This window comes from Pongo abelii, chromosome 5, assembly GCF_028885655.2.
Source record: "Pongo abelii isolate AG06213 chromosome 5, NHGRI_mPonAbe1-v2.0_pri, whole genome shotgun sequence".
Classification (NCBI taxonomy): Eukaryota; Metazoa; Chordata; class Mammalia; order Primates; family Hominidae; genus Pongo; species Pongo abelii.
Window position 1 is genome coordinate 159,772,497 of NC_071990.2, and position 14,447 is coordinate 159,786,943.

The window sequence follows — 14,447 nt, forward strand, 5'->3', positions numbered from 1 at the left end:
GCCCTATGAGGGGCAGCTTCCTTCCCTCCCCACTCAGTTACCCTTGTGGTTTCCTGGGTCATAAGCTTGGCGACGCCAGGAATCTTGGGTTCCAGCTTCTCCTCTCCCTTCCCACGATTGGAGACAGGCTTTTGAATTTCTCAAGGAGATGTTGAGGCATGGTTTTCTGGCAAAAGAAATGAACTAATAAGGGGGACTGCATTAAAACATGGAGCTCCACGCTGTGACGCAGGCCTGTGAGAGTGAGGGCCACAGTCACGGTGGGATGGCTGGCATAAACTTAGATTGCTCGAGGAGACCAGGACTTCCCTGTTCAGAGCAGAGGAGAAAAACGAAGTCCAGTTCCCTCAGGTCACGTGCAGGGGGTCCTCGTTATTTGCAGATTCCATATTGGCTTATTTACCTATTCCTTAAAACTTATTTGTCACCCCAAAATCAGTACTCAAAACAGACGTGTGCAGAGCAGTGACAATTTGAGTCACATGTACATGCTCCCAGCTGAGATCAAACAAGGTGATACTCTGTCTTCATATTTCAGCCCTTGTATGTAAACAAGTGTCCTTTTTGAGATTTAGTACCATGTTTTTCACATTTGTGGGGTCTTTGTTAGGGGCCCCCCTTTGTTCAGGGATCTCATGGTTTAGAATGGCCCCAAGCATTGTGCTGAAGAGCTGTCTAGTACTTCTGAGCACAAGAAGGTGGTGGTGATGTGCCTTATGGAGAAAATGCACGTTAAGATAAGCTTTGTCCCTATATGAGCTACAGTGCTGTTGGCCATGGTTCAGCGTTAATTAAGCATATATATATATTCAATAAGGTGTCTTTATATGGAAACATACATAAAACAAGGTTGTATATTGATCAGTTGATGAAAACGTGACCAGAGGTTTGCAGAAACCTAACCCTATATTTCCCCTAGGAGCGATAGTTCTGTGTTCATGTCCAATTCAGTGTTCCTACAACTTTATAGAACATAACTGCTATAAATAACAAGGACCAGCTAAATTTAAAATGACCCAGCTGTGCAGGCTGCTGAGTGTGTGTCCTGGGGTGTGCCTGCCTTTCCAGCAGTGCTGGGGATCCACTGGGATGGACACTGGGGTTTCTGGGGGGCTATTGGTAAGAAGGTGAGGGGTTCCCTCTTAGAATATGTTTCCTCATGCCTGTAATCCCAGCACTTTGGAAGGCTGAGGCGGGCGGATCACGAGGTCAGGAGTTCGAGACCAGCCTGGCCAATGTGGTGGAACACCGTCTCTACTAAAAATACAAAAATTAGCCGGGTGTGATGGCACGCACCTGTAGTCCCAGCTACTTGGAAGGCTGAGACAGGAGAATCGCTTGAACCCGGGAGACGGAGGTTGCAGTGAGCCAAGATCGTGCCATTGCACTCCAGCTTGGGTGACAGAGTGAGACTCTGTCTCAAAAAAAAACAACCATGTTTCCTTGGGAGTTGACAGTCAGACATGGGCCTCTGTGCTATGGCCACTGCTTCTTTGAACACAACATATAACCATTTACATTTCTTCTTGTCCTAAGTTTTCAGAAAGGCACTTTGCGGATGAACTGTCTCGACTGCCTGGACCGAACCAACACTGTGCAGAGCTTCATTGCGCTCGAGGTGTGTCCCTGCCACAGCCTTTTCGGCCATCTGTGCCAGGTCCTGTGACTTCAGCTGGACAGGCTGGGCTGAGCACCTTTAGTGGCAAGATGAGGGTGGCATCACCGAGACAACTTTCTAACTATGGGGAAGGTGGACAGGGAAACACTGGGACATCCAGAGAAGGGTTCCCCAGGAGGCTGCTTTCTCTGTCATAGGCATGCTTTCTCACACCCTCTTGTGAAATGCATCCCAGACATGGTGGCCCAAAGGCTCCTAGGGAACAGCAGTTGTGTGTAATGATTATCGTGGATGCACCATTGGCCAAAGGCAGTGTGAGGCTGGCCGGATGAGGCTGGATTTGAAGCCGGGGAGGGAGACCTGGGTCTGCATGGCCCCAGCTGCCTGGTTGACCTCTCCTGGCTGGGTGGTCAGGGGTAGGGTCAGCACCCCCTGCTGTCCACCACTGTTTGCTCTTCAGCCTCTGGCATTGGGCGGGGTGGGGTGGGGGAGCGGTCAGGTGTCAGGGGGTGAGAGGAGGGCTTGGGTGGACCCTATAGATAAAGTTGGGGTGAGGTGTGGGAAGTCACTCTCTGCTGTAGGAACTCCTCATCCTCTGGAGGGCACAGGGTCTTCCAGGGCACAGCGTAATCCACAGGCTACCGAATGAGGAACCTCCTGGGACAGTGGCTGCAGGGCCTCTGTGGGAGAAGCCAGTGACAGCCATCCCTTATTCCTCCCCAGGTCCTGCATCTGCAGCTCGAGACCCTGGGGCTGAGTTCAAAACCCATCGTTGACCGCTTTGTGGAGTCCTTCAAAGCCATGTGGTCTCTGAATGGCCACAGCCTGAGCAAGGTGTTCACAGGCAGCAGGGCCCTGGAAGGGAAGGCCAAGGTAGGGCCCCGCCGAGGGGGCAGGGTGGGGGCCCCAGGGACCCCCCTCACGGCCTTCGGTCTGGGCTCTCGGCAGGTGGGGAAGCTGAAGGATGGAGCCCGGTCCATGTCTCGAACCATCCAGTCCAACTTCTTCGACGGGGTGAAGCAGGAGGCCATCAAGCTGCTGCTGGTTGGGGACGTCTATGGCGAGGAGGTGGCAGACAAAGGGGGCATGCTGCTGGACAGCACGGCGCTCCTGGGTAGGGCCCGCCGCGGACAGGGGGAGGCGGGGAGGCGGGGTGCTCCTCGACCCCACGTTCCCACCGCCTCTGTGCTATCCAGAGAGTGGGTGGCAGAGGTGCCTGGGGTCTGAGCGGTGGACCATGCACCTTGCAGCTGTCACTGCCTCTCCCGGGAGCCTGTGCTTTCCAGCTGGGCCTGGGAGCTCGCGCTTCCTCTGTCTCGGCTTGGACTGTGTTTCCATCCCGAGAAGCGGGAGACACCAGGCGGGCTCAGCGAGAGGCCATGCACTCTCCTAAACGCATCAGTGCCTTTGAACGCTAACCCACTCCAGAAACTTCCTCAGCTGCCTGGGCTCTTGGGCCGTTAGCAGGTGATGTTGGCTTTGGGAGCTTCCCATGAAGTTGGCCTCCAGTTTCTGTTTTGGCCCCTGAGGACCCTGTAGAAACAGAGGAGGAGGATGCTGTCACCCCCCGGGGATGAGGGCACCTTCTGGTCTCAGCGGCAAGACATCGTGATTCCATCAACATAGGAGGTTCCTTTGGGAGCATTTTAATGGCATCTTCTTACCTGAGCCTGTAAACATATTAGGTCTCACGGAAAAGGAGGAGAAACGCAGCATTTTTCCTTATAAGAATGTACAAGTGTCACTTTAGAAATGTCAGGTGCTTTTGAAAAATGAACTAGCCTATGCTTAAAATGGGTTCATGTCCCTTTTCCACTCTCGCCGTCACTGGGGGAGCTCTTATTTGGCTTCCGATAGGCACGGTGATATTTAGTTTCTACTCTGGAAACAGTGCCAGCTCTGTAAAAGGTGAATGAAGCTCCATGTTGTACAGTGAGTCTTATTTAATAGCAAGGCAGACATGAGTTAGATTTCGTTTATGTCACAAGTTTAAAAGATAGGAATATATTTTGGCTATCTAGAGGATGGAGATGGTTCTGTGTAGTGACTTTTTAAAGCCTTAAGTCTGGGGCAAAACAAAACATATCAGACATGCAGGCTGGAAGGCAGAGGATGCAAAGGTGGCTGTCTGGGTTGGTAAGACACTTAAAGTTATAGTGTATATGGGCACATATACAATGAAATATGGTCAGTTACAGCATGCCCTTGCTTAAATTCCTATGCGTTCTTCTTCTACGGAGTGGACAGTGAGGACACGGCTTTTCCTCGTCGTGTCTGAGATCCCTATGATCTGATGTCCCATGGCTTCTGGCTTCAGTTGGGGGCAGGGGTATAGACAGTGAGTTTCCAGTCTTATGTTTTCATGCCTTTATTGCAGAAATGCCATAAGGGAAGCACCATGGTGACCGTGGTTTTAAGCCTTTTGTCGTCTTCCTAAGGAGCATACCCTGGTTTATCTCTAGAGGCTCATGAACCATCTGTCTCTGCCAGGCAGCCTCTTCTGTCTTTTTGGAGGATGCCTGAGCTTTGGAACTGCAAAGAAATGTGCCTTTTTATGCCTCCTAACAGTGACTCCCAGGATCCTGAAAGCTATGACTGAGCGTCAGTCCGAATTCACAAATTTCAAGCGGATCCGGATTGCTATGGGGACCTGGAACGTGAACGGAGGAAAGCAGTTCCGGAGCAACCTGCTCAGGACGGCGGAGCTGACCGACTGGCTGCTCGACTCGCCCCAGCTCTCGGGAGCTACCGACTCCCAGGGTGAGGGCAGTGACTTCAGGGGAGACAAAATCCAATTGCACCTAACCTGACATGTCACGCTTGACCCTTTAGTGGCCATCGTCTTGGGGAATTTCGTCTTTGGTGTTTTCCCTCCTCACAATGTTTAAATAGCACCGTGGTCTGACTCTCAAGAATGCTGCCTTGCAAGTAACTGACTTTTTTCCTTTCCCAAATGTTTAGAAGTTTAGCAGATGGTGAATCTCTCTTTTCTCTTTGCATACAGTGATGGTGAAGTCTTAGGCTTTCATCAATAGAATCTTTTTGTCACCAGGCGAAAGGTGTGGCTTCTAGGGCCATGTAACTGTGAGGTTGGGAGCCAAGCCTGTCTTCAGTGTTTTGTTTTTGTTTTTTGTTTTGTTTTGTTGTTGTTTGTTTTTTTGAGATGAGTTTCACTCTTGTCACCTGGGCTAGAGTGTAGTGACGTAATCTCGGCTCACTGCAACCTCCAACTCCAAGGTTCAAGCAATTATCCTGCCTCAGCCTCCTGAGCAGCTGGGATTACAGGCGCCCGCCACCATGCCCAGCTAATTTTTGTATTTTTAGTAGAGACGGGGTTTTGCCATGTTGGCCAGGCTAGCCTCGAACTCCTGACCTCAGGTGATCCCTCTGCCACAGCCTCCCAAAGTGCTGGGATTACAGGCATGCACCACCGCGCCTGGCCCTGCCTTCAGTGTTGATATTGACCAAGAACAGCTCATCCCTGCTTCTCCCCAAACCAACTCTATTCATCTGCTTTAAGTAGTCACAAAATAATTCATGTGCTATTTAGGAATAAAATAATTCCAAATGTTGACACCTCACCTTTTATCTTGTAAGATACACTATTGAATGGCCCCAGAACTTAGGATCTGAAGAATAAGTGATTCTTGTCCAGTCAGCGTTGACTCCAGGGCCTTGGGTTTTTTTGTTGTTGTTGTTGTTGTTTTTGCTTCCTCAGACTCAGGAACTTGTGGTTCAGTGGTTCAGGTTTTTGCCCGTTGGTAAGTGACCTGTGTTCTAGCTGACAGGCAGTGGCCCATGTGTACATTCGTGCCCCACAGCTGCCTGGGTGGTGCCCAGAGCCCCATCCCTTCCTGTGCACACACCGTCTGCGCCCTCCTTTCTGCCTCCGAGGGCAGGTGGCAGAGTCCACCATTCAGAGCCACTGGGGCTCTCTGTCGGTGGTAGCCTGGGTTGCTGCTTGTGGTGCCTCCAGAAGCCATTCAGGATGCCCTCCGGAGCAGGCCCATCAACGCGGAGAGTGCTTAGCACAGCCATGGCTCAAGAGCCGTCCCTCCCCTCCCGACTGAAGTGACTCCTCTTCTTTTCCCTGCAGGAAAGTGGGCATGTTTTTAGCAAGCTGGCTGGTGTTTTGCAGGGGATCTTTTTGGGGTAGACACTAGCAGGCTCCCCAGCAGTCCCACTAGAGATACACCAGGTTCCAGAGAAGGAAAGGAGTGCTGTGGTTACTGTTGCCAAGCAGATCAGACAGAGGGACGGGGATTGTTTTATTTAAAAAAAAAATAAAGCTTTAAGTCAGGGAAACTAGAGGTTCCAGGTTGCCCATTGTGGCCAACAGAGAAGGAAGTGGACAGCCTGCCTGGCCTCTCGCTGACAGAGGCCACATCCTCCTGGCTGGACCCTGGGGAGGTGGGCCTCTCACTTTCTGCAGCAGCTGGAGCCATGGCTGGGCTTGGTGGCTCAGGAGCCTGGGTGTCAGAGGTCGTGACTGGAGAGATTCAGTCAATGGCTACAAGGTTATATTAAACTCTGACCTCCCCTGTGCAAAGGGAACAGAATGGACGGAGGGCCCCTCTGGGCTCACTGTGCTACATTTAAGCCAGGCATTTCTGAAGCAGATTCCACTGGGGCAGTTCCCAGCAGCAATGGTGGCCACCTGGAGCTGGACTCAGGCAGTGGACAACATGACTCGGGAGAGGGGACTGGGGAGCCCCATGAACTCGTAATGCAGGACTTGGCGGTTCTGACTTCTGTCATCTCTTGCCTTGCTCCCCAGATGACAGCAGCCCAGCTGACATATTTGCTGTGGGGTTTGAAGAGATGGTGGAATTGAGCGCAGGGAATATTGTCAATGCCAGGTAAGGAGCCAGGTGTGCGGGGCCGGGCAGGGACTTCCTGAGTCAGGTGCCTGGCTGGGAGCAGAGCCTCTGAGGCTCTCTGGGAGCCAGCCTGCTTCTGAGCCAGCTAAGCTGTAGCCCTGGCTGTGTGGGGATCTCTCACCTGGCTCCTTCTCTATGCTCACACATGCACCGCCCTGTTCTTTCTCTGCTACTTAGGAAGTAAAAGGAAGGGCTGATGATTGCTGTGTTTTCTCTGTGGTGCTCTGGCCTCGGCCACTTGTTGAGGCTAATTTACGCTGCCAGAGGGAGCTGGCATGTGTGGACCTGGGGTGCAGGGGAAGGGCAGGGCTGGGACTGGGAGAGTGGTTGACTCATGTTTCCTGGGGAGACGTGAGAAAGTGTGAGTGCCGGGAAGAGGTACTTTCCTCCTGCACGCCAGGGCAAAGGAAAAAATCAAAACCACTGGATTTTTATTTGATATGAAGTCAACTGGACATTCCCCCCACCCCCTGCTAAACTGGCCTGACTTTATTTTAAGGAACTTTCTGAACAAATAAATAAGACTGACTCTGTGGGGCTGCTATGAGAAGGTCCTGGGTTGGGTTTCAGGGGTCAAGGAAGGGCTGCTGTGATGTGTGAGACATAGCCAAAAACACCCAGATCCTCCACTAGAAGAAGGAAAGCATGACACTAATATTGGGGTGCGGGCAGTGTGAAATCAGTTCTGCAACCAGAATAGGCTTGGGCTGGAGCATTTGGTAGGTGGGAGATAGATGTACTTACAGCCAGCTGTAAACAGCATCCTTTCCTTTTCTCTTCCAGTACTACCAACAAGAAGATGTGGGGTGAACAGCTTCAGAAAGCCATCTCACGCTCTCATAGATACATTCTGTTGACTTCGGCACAGCTGGTGGGCGTCTGTCTTTATATCTTTGTACGTCCATACCATGTCCCGTTCATCAGGTAAGAACATTCCGTTTACACACATCTGGGGAACAAGGGGTTGTTAGTCTTTTGTGTTTTGTTCTTTGACTTCCTCCTCCTCCCCCATCCCCTTCTGTAACAGGAATCGGGACTTACCATTATTTTAGATAAATGTAGCAAAACCCCCTAGGAAAAACTGGGCTGAATAGTATATTGTCAAGCGATTAAAAAGCCACCATGGGAAACGTCTAACTCAGGAAGCTGAACTCTTAGAAAGAGTGTTACATGATTGTCATCGCCCAAGCTCAATTCCGTGCAAGGAAAAGGGTTCCTTGTTGGAATCTTACAGACAGGAAACCTCTGACCAAGAGCTGAGTAACTCACTGGGAAATGCCAACTCTTTTGTCTCTTTTTAAAAGAATTCTAAGTAGAATGTGTGGGCCTCTACAACTGTGACCTCATGGTCATTTCTCCAAGGTGCATGCTTTGTGAGCATCAGAAAGGGGGCGAGCTTAGGGGCTGCATTCCTCTTGGGCTGTGGGTGTGGGTGTTTGGATGCTGGAGGAACTCATCTCTTCCCCAGCTTGCGGTTGGCCTTATCTTACCACCTGAGCCTACTCATGGCTTTCGAATTTCCACCAGCCTTTCGGCGAGCTGGCAGCAGGCGTTGAACTGACCTCCCCACTGAGCCCCTAGGTGCCGGGAAGGGCCTGTGCCTGCCAAGAGCACCACGGGTACACCCCTGCAGCACCTGGAGACTAAGACTGTGCTGCCTGTAATCCTCTTCTCTGACTTTCAGAAGATGTTTAGGTCCCTGTCCCTCTGCTTGTGTTATTTTGGCAGCTTGGCAGTGTCCTAGGTTAGCAGGTGAAGGTTAGTAAAGGTTAAAGGCAAGGGCAGGGTGAGGGTGAGAGGTAAAGCGTTTGAGAAAGGGCTCAGAGCTGAGGAGAGCCAGGTTTCCCAGGCTCGGTGTCCTCAGCTTCACGTGCCTTTAGCCCTGAGCTTCTTCCGCCTGCCCCCCTTCCATCAGTCATCTCCACAACCTTGTCTACCAGCGAGCAGATGCACCAGCAGGCCTCAGTCTGTGGCATGGCTGTGGAAATGTTAACAAATGTGCTTGCAGCCCATGTTTCTATGGACTTGTATGCATTATAAGTTGGCATTTTAATGCGAGCAGGCTCTGGCATTGCATAAAAGTCCTTTTGAGACCACCTACCCAGCCCAGCATAAACAGCTGCCAGTTTCCTAGCTCTTAAAGTGCATTGATTTCTGGGCATGGTGTCTCACGCCTGTAATCCCAGCACTTTGGGAGGCCGAGGTAGGCAGATCACTTGAGGTCAGGAGTTCGAGACCAGCCTGGCCAACATGGTGAAACCCTGTCTCTACTAAAAATACAAAAATTAGCCGGGCGTGATGGTGGGTACCTGTAATCCCAGCTACTCAGGAGGCTGAGGCGGGAGAATTGCTTGAACCTGGGAGGCCACGGTTGCAGTGAGCCGAGATCACACCACTGCACTCCAGCCAGGGTGACAGAGCAAGACTCTGTCTCAAAATAATAATAATTTAAAAATGTGTTGATTGCCCGGATGACACCTCCCATGCATGGTGTGATGGCTGCACAGGAGTGGGGTGGGCTGGTGGGTGGTGATGTTTGTGCCACTCCTGGTGGCAGTGAGAACCTGGGCAGATGCAGGCATTGCCCTGTCTTCGGCTTCATGGGGTGCTCAAGTGAGCACTTCCCAGTTGGGGTGTGGGGGAGATGTCCAGGCAGCGGTGGGCAGCAGGAGGGAGGTGGCCTCCTGACCAGGAGTCGGTGACGACCACAGTGGCCACTGTGTTGAGATTGGACAGACTCTGAGCTGATGATTTTGGAGCGCTTAGCGCAGCAGGTCCCGAGCTGCTGCTGGGCCCTTCTCTGTGTCAAAGCAGGGTCGTGCTTCTCCTTCAGGAGCCGACGGCATGCGCGTATCCTTCTGTTCCAGGGATGTGGCCATCGACACAGTGAAGACAGGCATGGGGGGCAAGGCGGGGAACAAGGGCGCCGTCGGCATCCGCTTCCAGTTCCACAGCACCAGCTTCTGCTTCATATGTAGTCACCTGACGGCTGGGCAGTCCCAGGTGAAGGAGCGGAATGAAGACTACAAGGAGATCACCCAGAAACTCTGCTTCCCAATGGTGAGCGGCGCCGTGGGGACAGCCAGCACCTCCCTGCTCAGCTCAGTCCCAAACGTGACTGTTGATAGGAGCCAGGCATTGGGGACACAACCACAGGGAGGGCCCCTTCCTGGAGGGCTCAGCGCTGAGGGAGGGGGAGAGGGCTGTGTCCCTCCATGATTGACCTGGGGCAGGGTTAGCCGTGTGCCTGGAGGGGGCCAGCTCTGCAGCATTTCCCGTTGCTGTACAATTCCTGAGTGTCTGCATGGCCACTGGATTTGTATGTGTGCATTTTCTGATTTTCTAATTCAAGTGATGGTTTAGGGAAGAAAACCATGTCCGTGGTCTGTCCTGTCCAAGTGGTGAAGAACATTTGAATCCACACAGCCTAAGACTCCACCTTCCTGAGATTCACAGTCTTCACATGTACTTTGTGTGGTGGTTCAGATAAGAACACCCTTTTGACCAATGGACCCTTTTTGACCAGGAACACAGTTCTTGACCAAGGAGCCCAGATCCTCCCTGTCCTCGAAGCTGCAATAGCGAACCGCACACTGCCCTCTTGTGGCGGTCCGGAGGGTTTCGTTCTGAAACTGGAGGCTTTTCTTTTCAAATCTAGATGTTAATGTTCTCCTTCCTGTGCAAAGATGCTACCCGGGCACAGCTTCAGCGTGTGGTGCACACGAGCCCACCTCTTCCCCGAAGTGAGGATAGACTTCAGCTGTTCTTGCTGCAAAATCTTCCACTGTCTGAGAGGTGGCGGGTTGGGTCACAGAACTCTTCCCTGTGAGAACAGATCCTTAAAACTGATGTCCCGTTTTACTGGGCTGCACGAGCACTCAAGGCAAAATTTCCTTAGTTTTCATTAAGAAGTGCCATAACTCTTGTTGGAGTTGTTTATTTCTTATGCTAAAAAAGAAACAAGTTGGGAAATTTTCAATTGTGTGTAATGCAGTTTAAAAAAAAAAGGCCGGGCGCGGTGGCTCACGCCTGTAATCCCAGCACTTTGGGAGGCCGAGGCGGGCGGATCACGAGGTCAGGAGATCGAGACCATCCTGGCTAACAGGTGAAACCCTGTCTCTAATTAAAATACAAAAAATTAGCTGGGCGTGGTGGCGGGCGCCTGTAGTCCCAGCTACTCGGGAGGCTGAGGCAGGAGAATGGCGTGAACCCAGGAGGCAGAGCTTGCAGTGAGCCGAGATTGCACCACTGCACTCCAGCCTGGGCAACAGAGCAAGACTCTGTCTCAAAAAAAAAAAAAAAAAAAAAAGTCTAACCCTTATCACTTAAAAAGTGCTACTTTGGGGCCAGGCACAGTGGCTCACACCTGTAATCCCAGCACTTTGGGAGGCCAAGGCGGGCAGATCACCTGAGGTCAGGAGTTCGAGACCAGCCTGGCCAACGTGGTGAAACCCCATCTCTACTGAAAATACAAAAGAAATTAGCCAGGCGTGGTGGCGTGCACCTGTAATCCCAGCTACTCGGGAGGCTGAGACAGGAGAATTGCAACCCAGGAGGCAGAGGTTGCAGTGAGCTGAGTTCGCACCACTACACTCCAGCCTCGGCAACAGAGCGAGACTCCATCTTAAAAAAAAAAAGTGCTACTTTGACACAGTAAACTTGGGATACATAATAAGTAATTAAAGGATTTATAATGTAGTTCTTTTCTACAATAAAAATATCGAGGGACCTATTAACATTCTACACTTCTTTTTCGTTTTTGTTTTTGAGACAGTCTCACTCTGTCACCCAGACTGGAGTGCAGTGACAAGATCTTGGCTCACTGCAAACTCCACCTCCCAGGTTCAAGCAATTCTCCTGCCTCAGCCTCCTGAGTAACTGGGATGACAGGCGTGCACCACCAGGCCCAACTAGTTTTTGTATTTTTAGTAGAGATGGGGTTTCGCCATGTTGGCCAGGCTGGTCTCAAACTCCTGACATCAAGTGACCCGCCTGCCTCAGCCTCCCAAAGTGCTGGGATTACAGGTGTGAGCCACTGTGCCTGGCCAACATTCTACACTGGTATTGTGTGATACCGTAGTCACTGGCCATAAGTAGCTATTTAAATTCAAATTAATTAAAATTAAATAACATTTAAAATTCCTTGCTTTCACTGGCCACATTGAAAATGATCAGTATCCACGTGGCCAGTGGCTCCTGCATCAGACGGCACAGAACATTTCGGTGCTGCAGAAAGTTCTGTCTGACAGTGTTATCTAGACACTCTATTTGGTTGGGACCCGTTTAATCTTCTGTCCAGATTATTGTCATGGGGGGAGTGGAAATGCCTCATATTATAGGAGAAGAGAAACTGATTTTGGAGCTAGGCAGATGGGAGCTGAAATCCCATCTGTATCATGCACTAGCTGTGTAACCTTCAGAAAGTGCCTTTGTTTCTGAACTTTGTTTTCTTTTTTAAATCTAAGAGAGAGCTGGTGGTATCTGCTTTTTGCACCTGGAACAGAGCCCAGCCCTTGTGGACAGTTGATCCACAGCAGCTGCTGTCATTGTGATTCCTGGGGAAGAGACAGGGAAGGCAAGGACCCCAGGAGCTCTCCGGGGCTGAGCTGGGGCCATGGGCTCCTAGGACTGGGCAGGATGGGAAGGAGGAGTGAGAGAGAGATGGAGAAGGGTCACCTGAAAAAGCTCGGAAAGTTACATGAAGGTGCACGTCTTGAGCATTTATGCTGCTCTTTTGAAACCTCATTCTCCTAACGCTGAATGCTGGGTGCTGCTTCCTAGGAGTAGACACTCCAAAGTAAGGGTGCATCTGATCTTCAGGACTGGGATCCGTGGAGGAAATGCTGGCTGTGTTGCTCTCCTCCGTTTAGGGTAGAAGCTTTCTTCAAACCACTCAGAAACACTATTATTTAAAATTAAAAAGTAAGCCATGTAAAAAATTCCTCCATAGTTTTATGGGATGAGTGAAAAACAAGATGCTCTAGTAGAAAACTTTCTTTTTTCTAAGTAGCATTTTGAGAAAAATACTCCTGCTTGTCCCAGTGAGCTTGTTTTTCTCCTCTCTCTCACCTTCCTTGCAAGATGAGCTGAATGATTATGATTTTCTTTTCAACTTAGGGGAGAAATGTTTTTTCTCATGATTATGTATTTTGGTGTGGCGATTTCAACTACCGCATTGATCTTACTTATGAAGAAGTCTTCTATTTTGTTAAACGCCAAGACTGGAAGAAACTTCTGGAATTTGATCAACTACAGCTACAGAAATCAAGTGGAAAAGTAAGTTGTGCTTTAAAAACATTTTTTAGCAGCTGCTCCAAGATGGAATGACATCTATGAGATGTAGAGGCTGGTGCAGCAAATTCAGTTCCGTGAGCAGATTTCACTGTTTCTGACATTGTAGAAAACAGGTGGGCTTGTGAGGTTACAGTACAGGAGTGGCTATTCATACACACTTCCTGTCCTTCTTTTTTTTTTTTTTTTTCCTGAGGCAGAGTCTTGTTCAGTCACCCAGGCTGGAGTGCAGTGGCACTATCTTGGCTCACTGCAGCCTCCACCTCCCAGGTTCAAGCGATTCTTGTGCCTCAGCCTCCTGAGTAGCTGGGATTACAGGTGTGCGCCACCACACCTGGCTAATTTTTGTATTTTTAGTACAGACGGGTTTTCACTATGTTGGCCAGGCTGGTCTCGAACTCCTGGCCTCAGGTGATCCACGCGCCTCGGTCTCCCAAAGTGCTGGGATTACAGGCGTGAGCCACCGTGCCCAGCCAACCTTCTCCTTCTAATACTGTTATTTTAGTGCCTGTTTGCTTCCTAGCAGGATGAGCTGAGATGAGGGGAGTACATTTAAATTCCATTTACCTGTGGAGAAAGAAGCTGGTTAAATGTGTGAGGGCCAGGTGCAGTGGCTTATGCCTGTAATCCCAACACTTTGGGAGGCCGAGGCGTGCAGATCACCTGAGGTCAGGAGTTCGAGACCAGCCTGGCCAACATGGTGAAACCCCATCTCTACTAAAAATCCAAAAATTACCTGGGCATGGTGGCAGGCGCCTGTAATCCCAGCTACTCAGGAGACTGAGGCAGGAGAATTGCTTGAACCTGGGAGGTGGAAGTTGCAGTGAGCCGAGATCGCGCCATTGCACTCCAGCTTGGGTGACGAGCGAAACTCCATCTCAAAAAAAAAAAAAAAAAGTGTGAGGACAGGGCAGATAAGGTCTCTCCTGAAGCAAGATTTGGACGTTCTTCGAGATTTACTGTGTCTTCCCACTTGAGCCCCTTCCAGTGTGGGGAGTGCTAAAGGGTTGCCACATGGACAAGTGACCATACCAACCTCCTAAAGCAGGTTTTCCTGTCTCCCTACTACCAACATTCTCACATCCTTTCAGTGATGCCCGAGAGAATGAGGGCGTGTTTGTCCCTTGGTCTTCCCATGGAAGCAAAGCCAATCCAAAGCTAAACAAAGAAAAGAAGGACGTGCATGGGGGCTCACAACTGTAATCCCAGCACTTTGGGAGGCCGAGGCGGGAGGATTGCCTAAGCCCAGGAGTTTGAGACCAGCCTGGGAAACATAGGGAGACCTTGTCTCTACAAAAACTAAAATTAGCCGGGCATGATGGTGTGCGCCTGTAGTCCCAGCTACTTGGGAGGCTGAGGCAGGAGGATCACATGAGCCCCAGAGGTTGAGGCTGTAGGGAGCCGTGATTGCACCACTGTACTCCAGCCTGAGCAAAAGAGCGAAACCCAGGTGGGGGGAGAGAGAGAGAGAGGGAGAGAGAGAGGAGAGCTGACTTTCACTCTGTGCTTCTGTGTGCTTAGCTCATTTAGTCAACAAACATAGATGAAGGCCTCCGGGTTGTGGGCCAGACATGGCACCAGGCATGGGAGTGTAAAGATGAGCACCCCTGACCCCTGCCTCGGACCCTGCACTGTCTCCTGGGGGGCAACAAGCAGAC

At 50.8% G+C, this 14,447-nt stretch overlaps 1 protein-coding gene across 7 annotated transcripts in view; it reads left to right on the forward strand.

Annotated features, from left to right (window-relative positions):
* Positions 1-14,447, forward strand: part of SYNJ2 (synaptojanin 2) — a 117,785-nt gene that overhangs the window by 80,572 nt on the left and 22,766 nt on the right. For all 7 annotated transcript variants that reach the window (XM_003776952.5, XM_054558376.2, XM_024248278.3 and 4 more), the window contains 8 exons: positions 1,537-1,618; positions 2,342-2,491; positions 2,567-2,732; positions 4,187-4,378; positions 6,396-6,477; positions 7,282-7,422; positions 9,366-9,558; positions 12,616-12,774. In XM_003776952.5, coding sequence (XP_003777000.4) covers positions 1,537-1,618; positions 2,342-2,491; positions 2,567-2,732; positions 4,187-4,378; positions 6,396-6,477; positions 7,282-7,422; positions 9,366-9,558; positions 12,616-12,774 — 1,165 coding nt within the window. The remainder of the gene's footprint in view (positions 1-1,536; positions 1,619-2,341; positions 2,492-2,566; positions 2,733-4,186; positions 4,379-6,395; positions 6,478-7,281; positions 7,423-9,365; positions 9,559-12,615; positions 12,775-14,447) is intronic.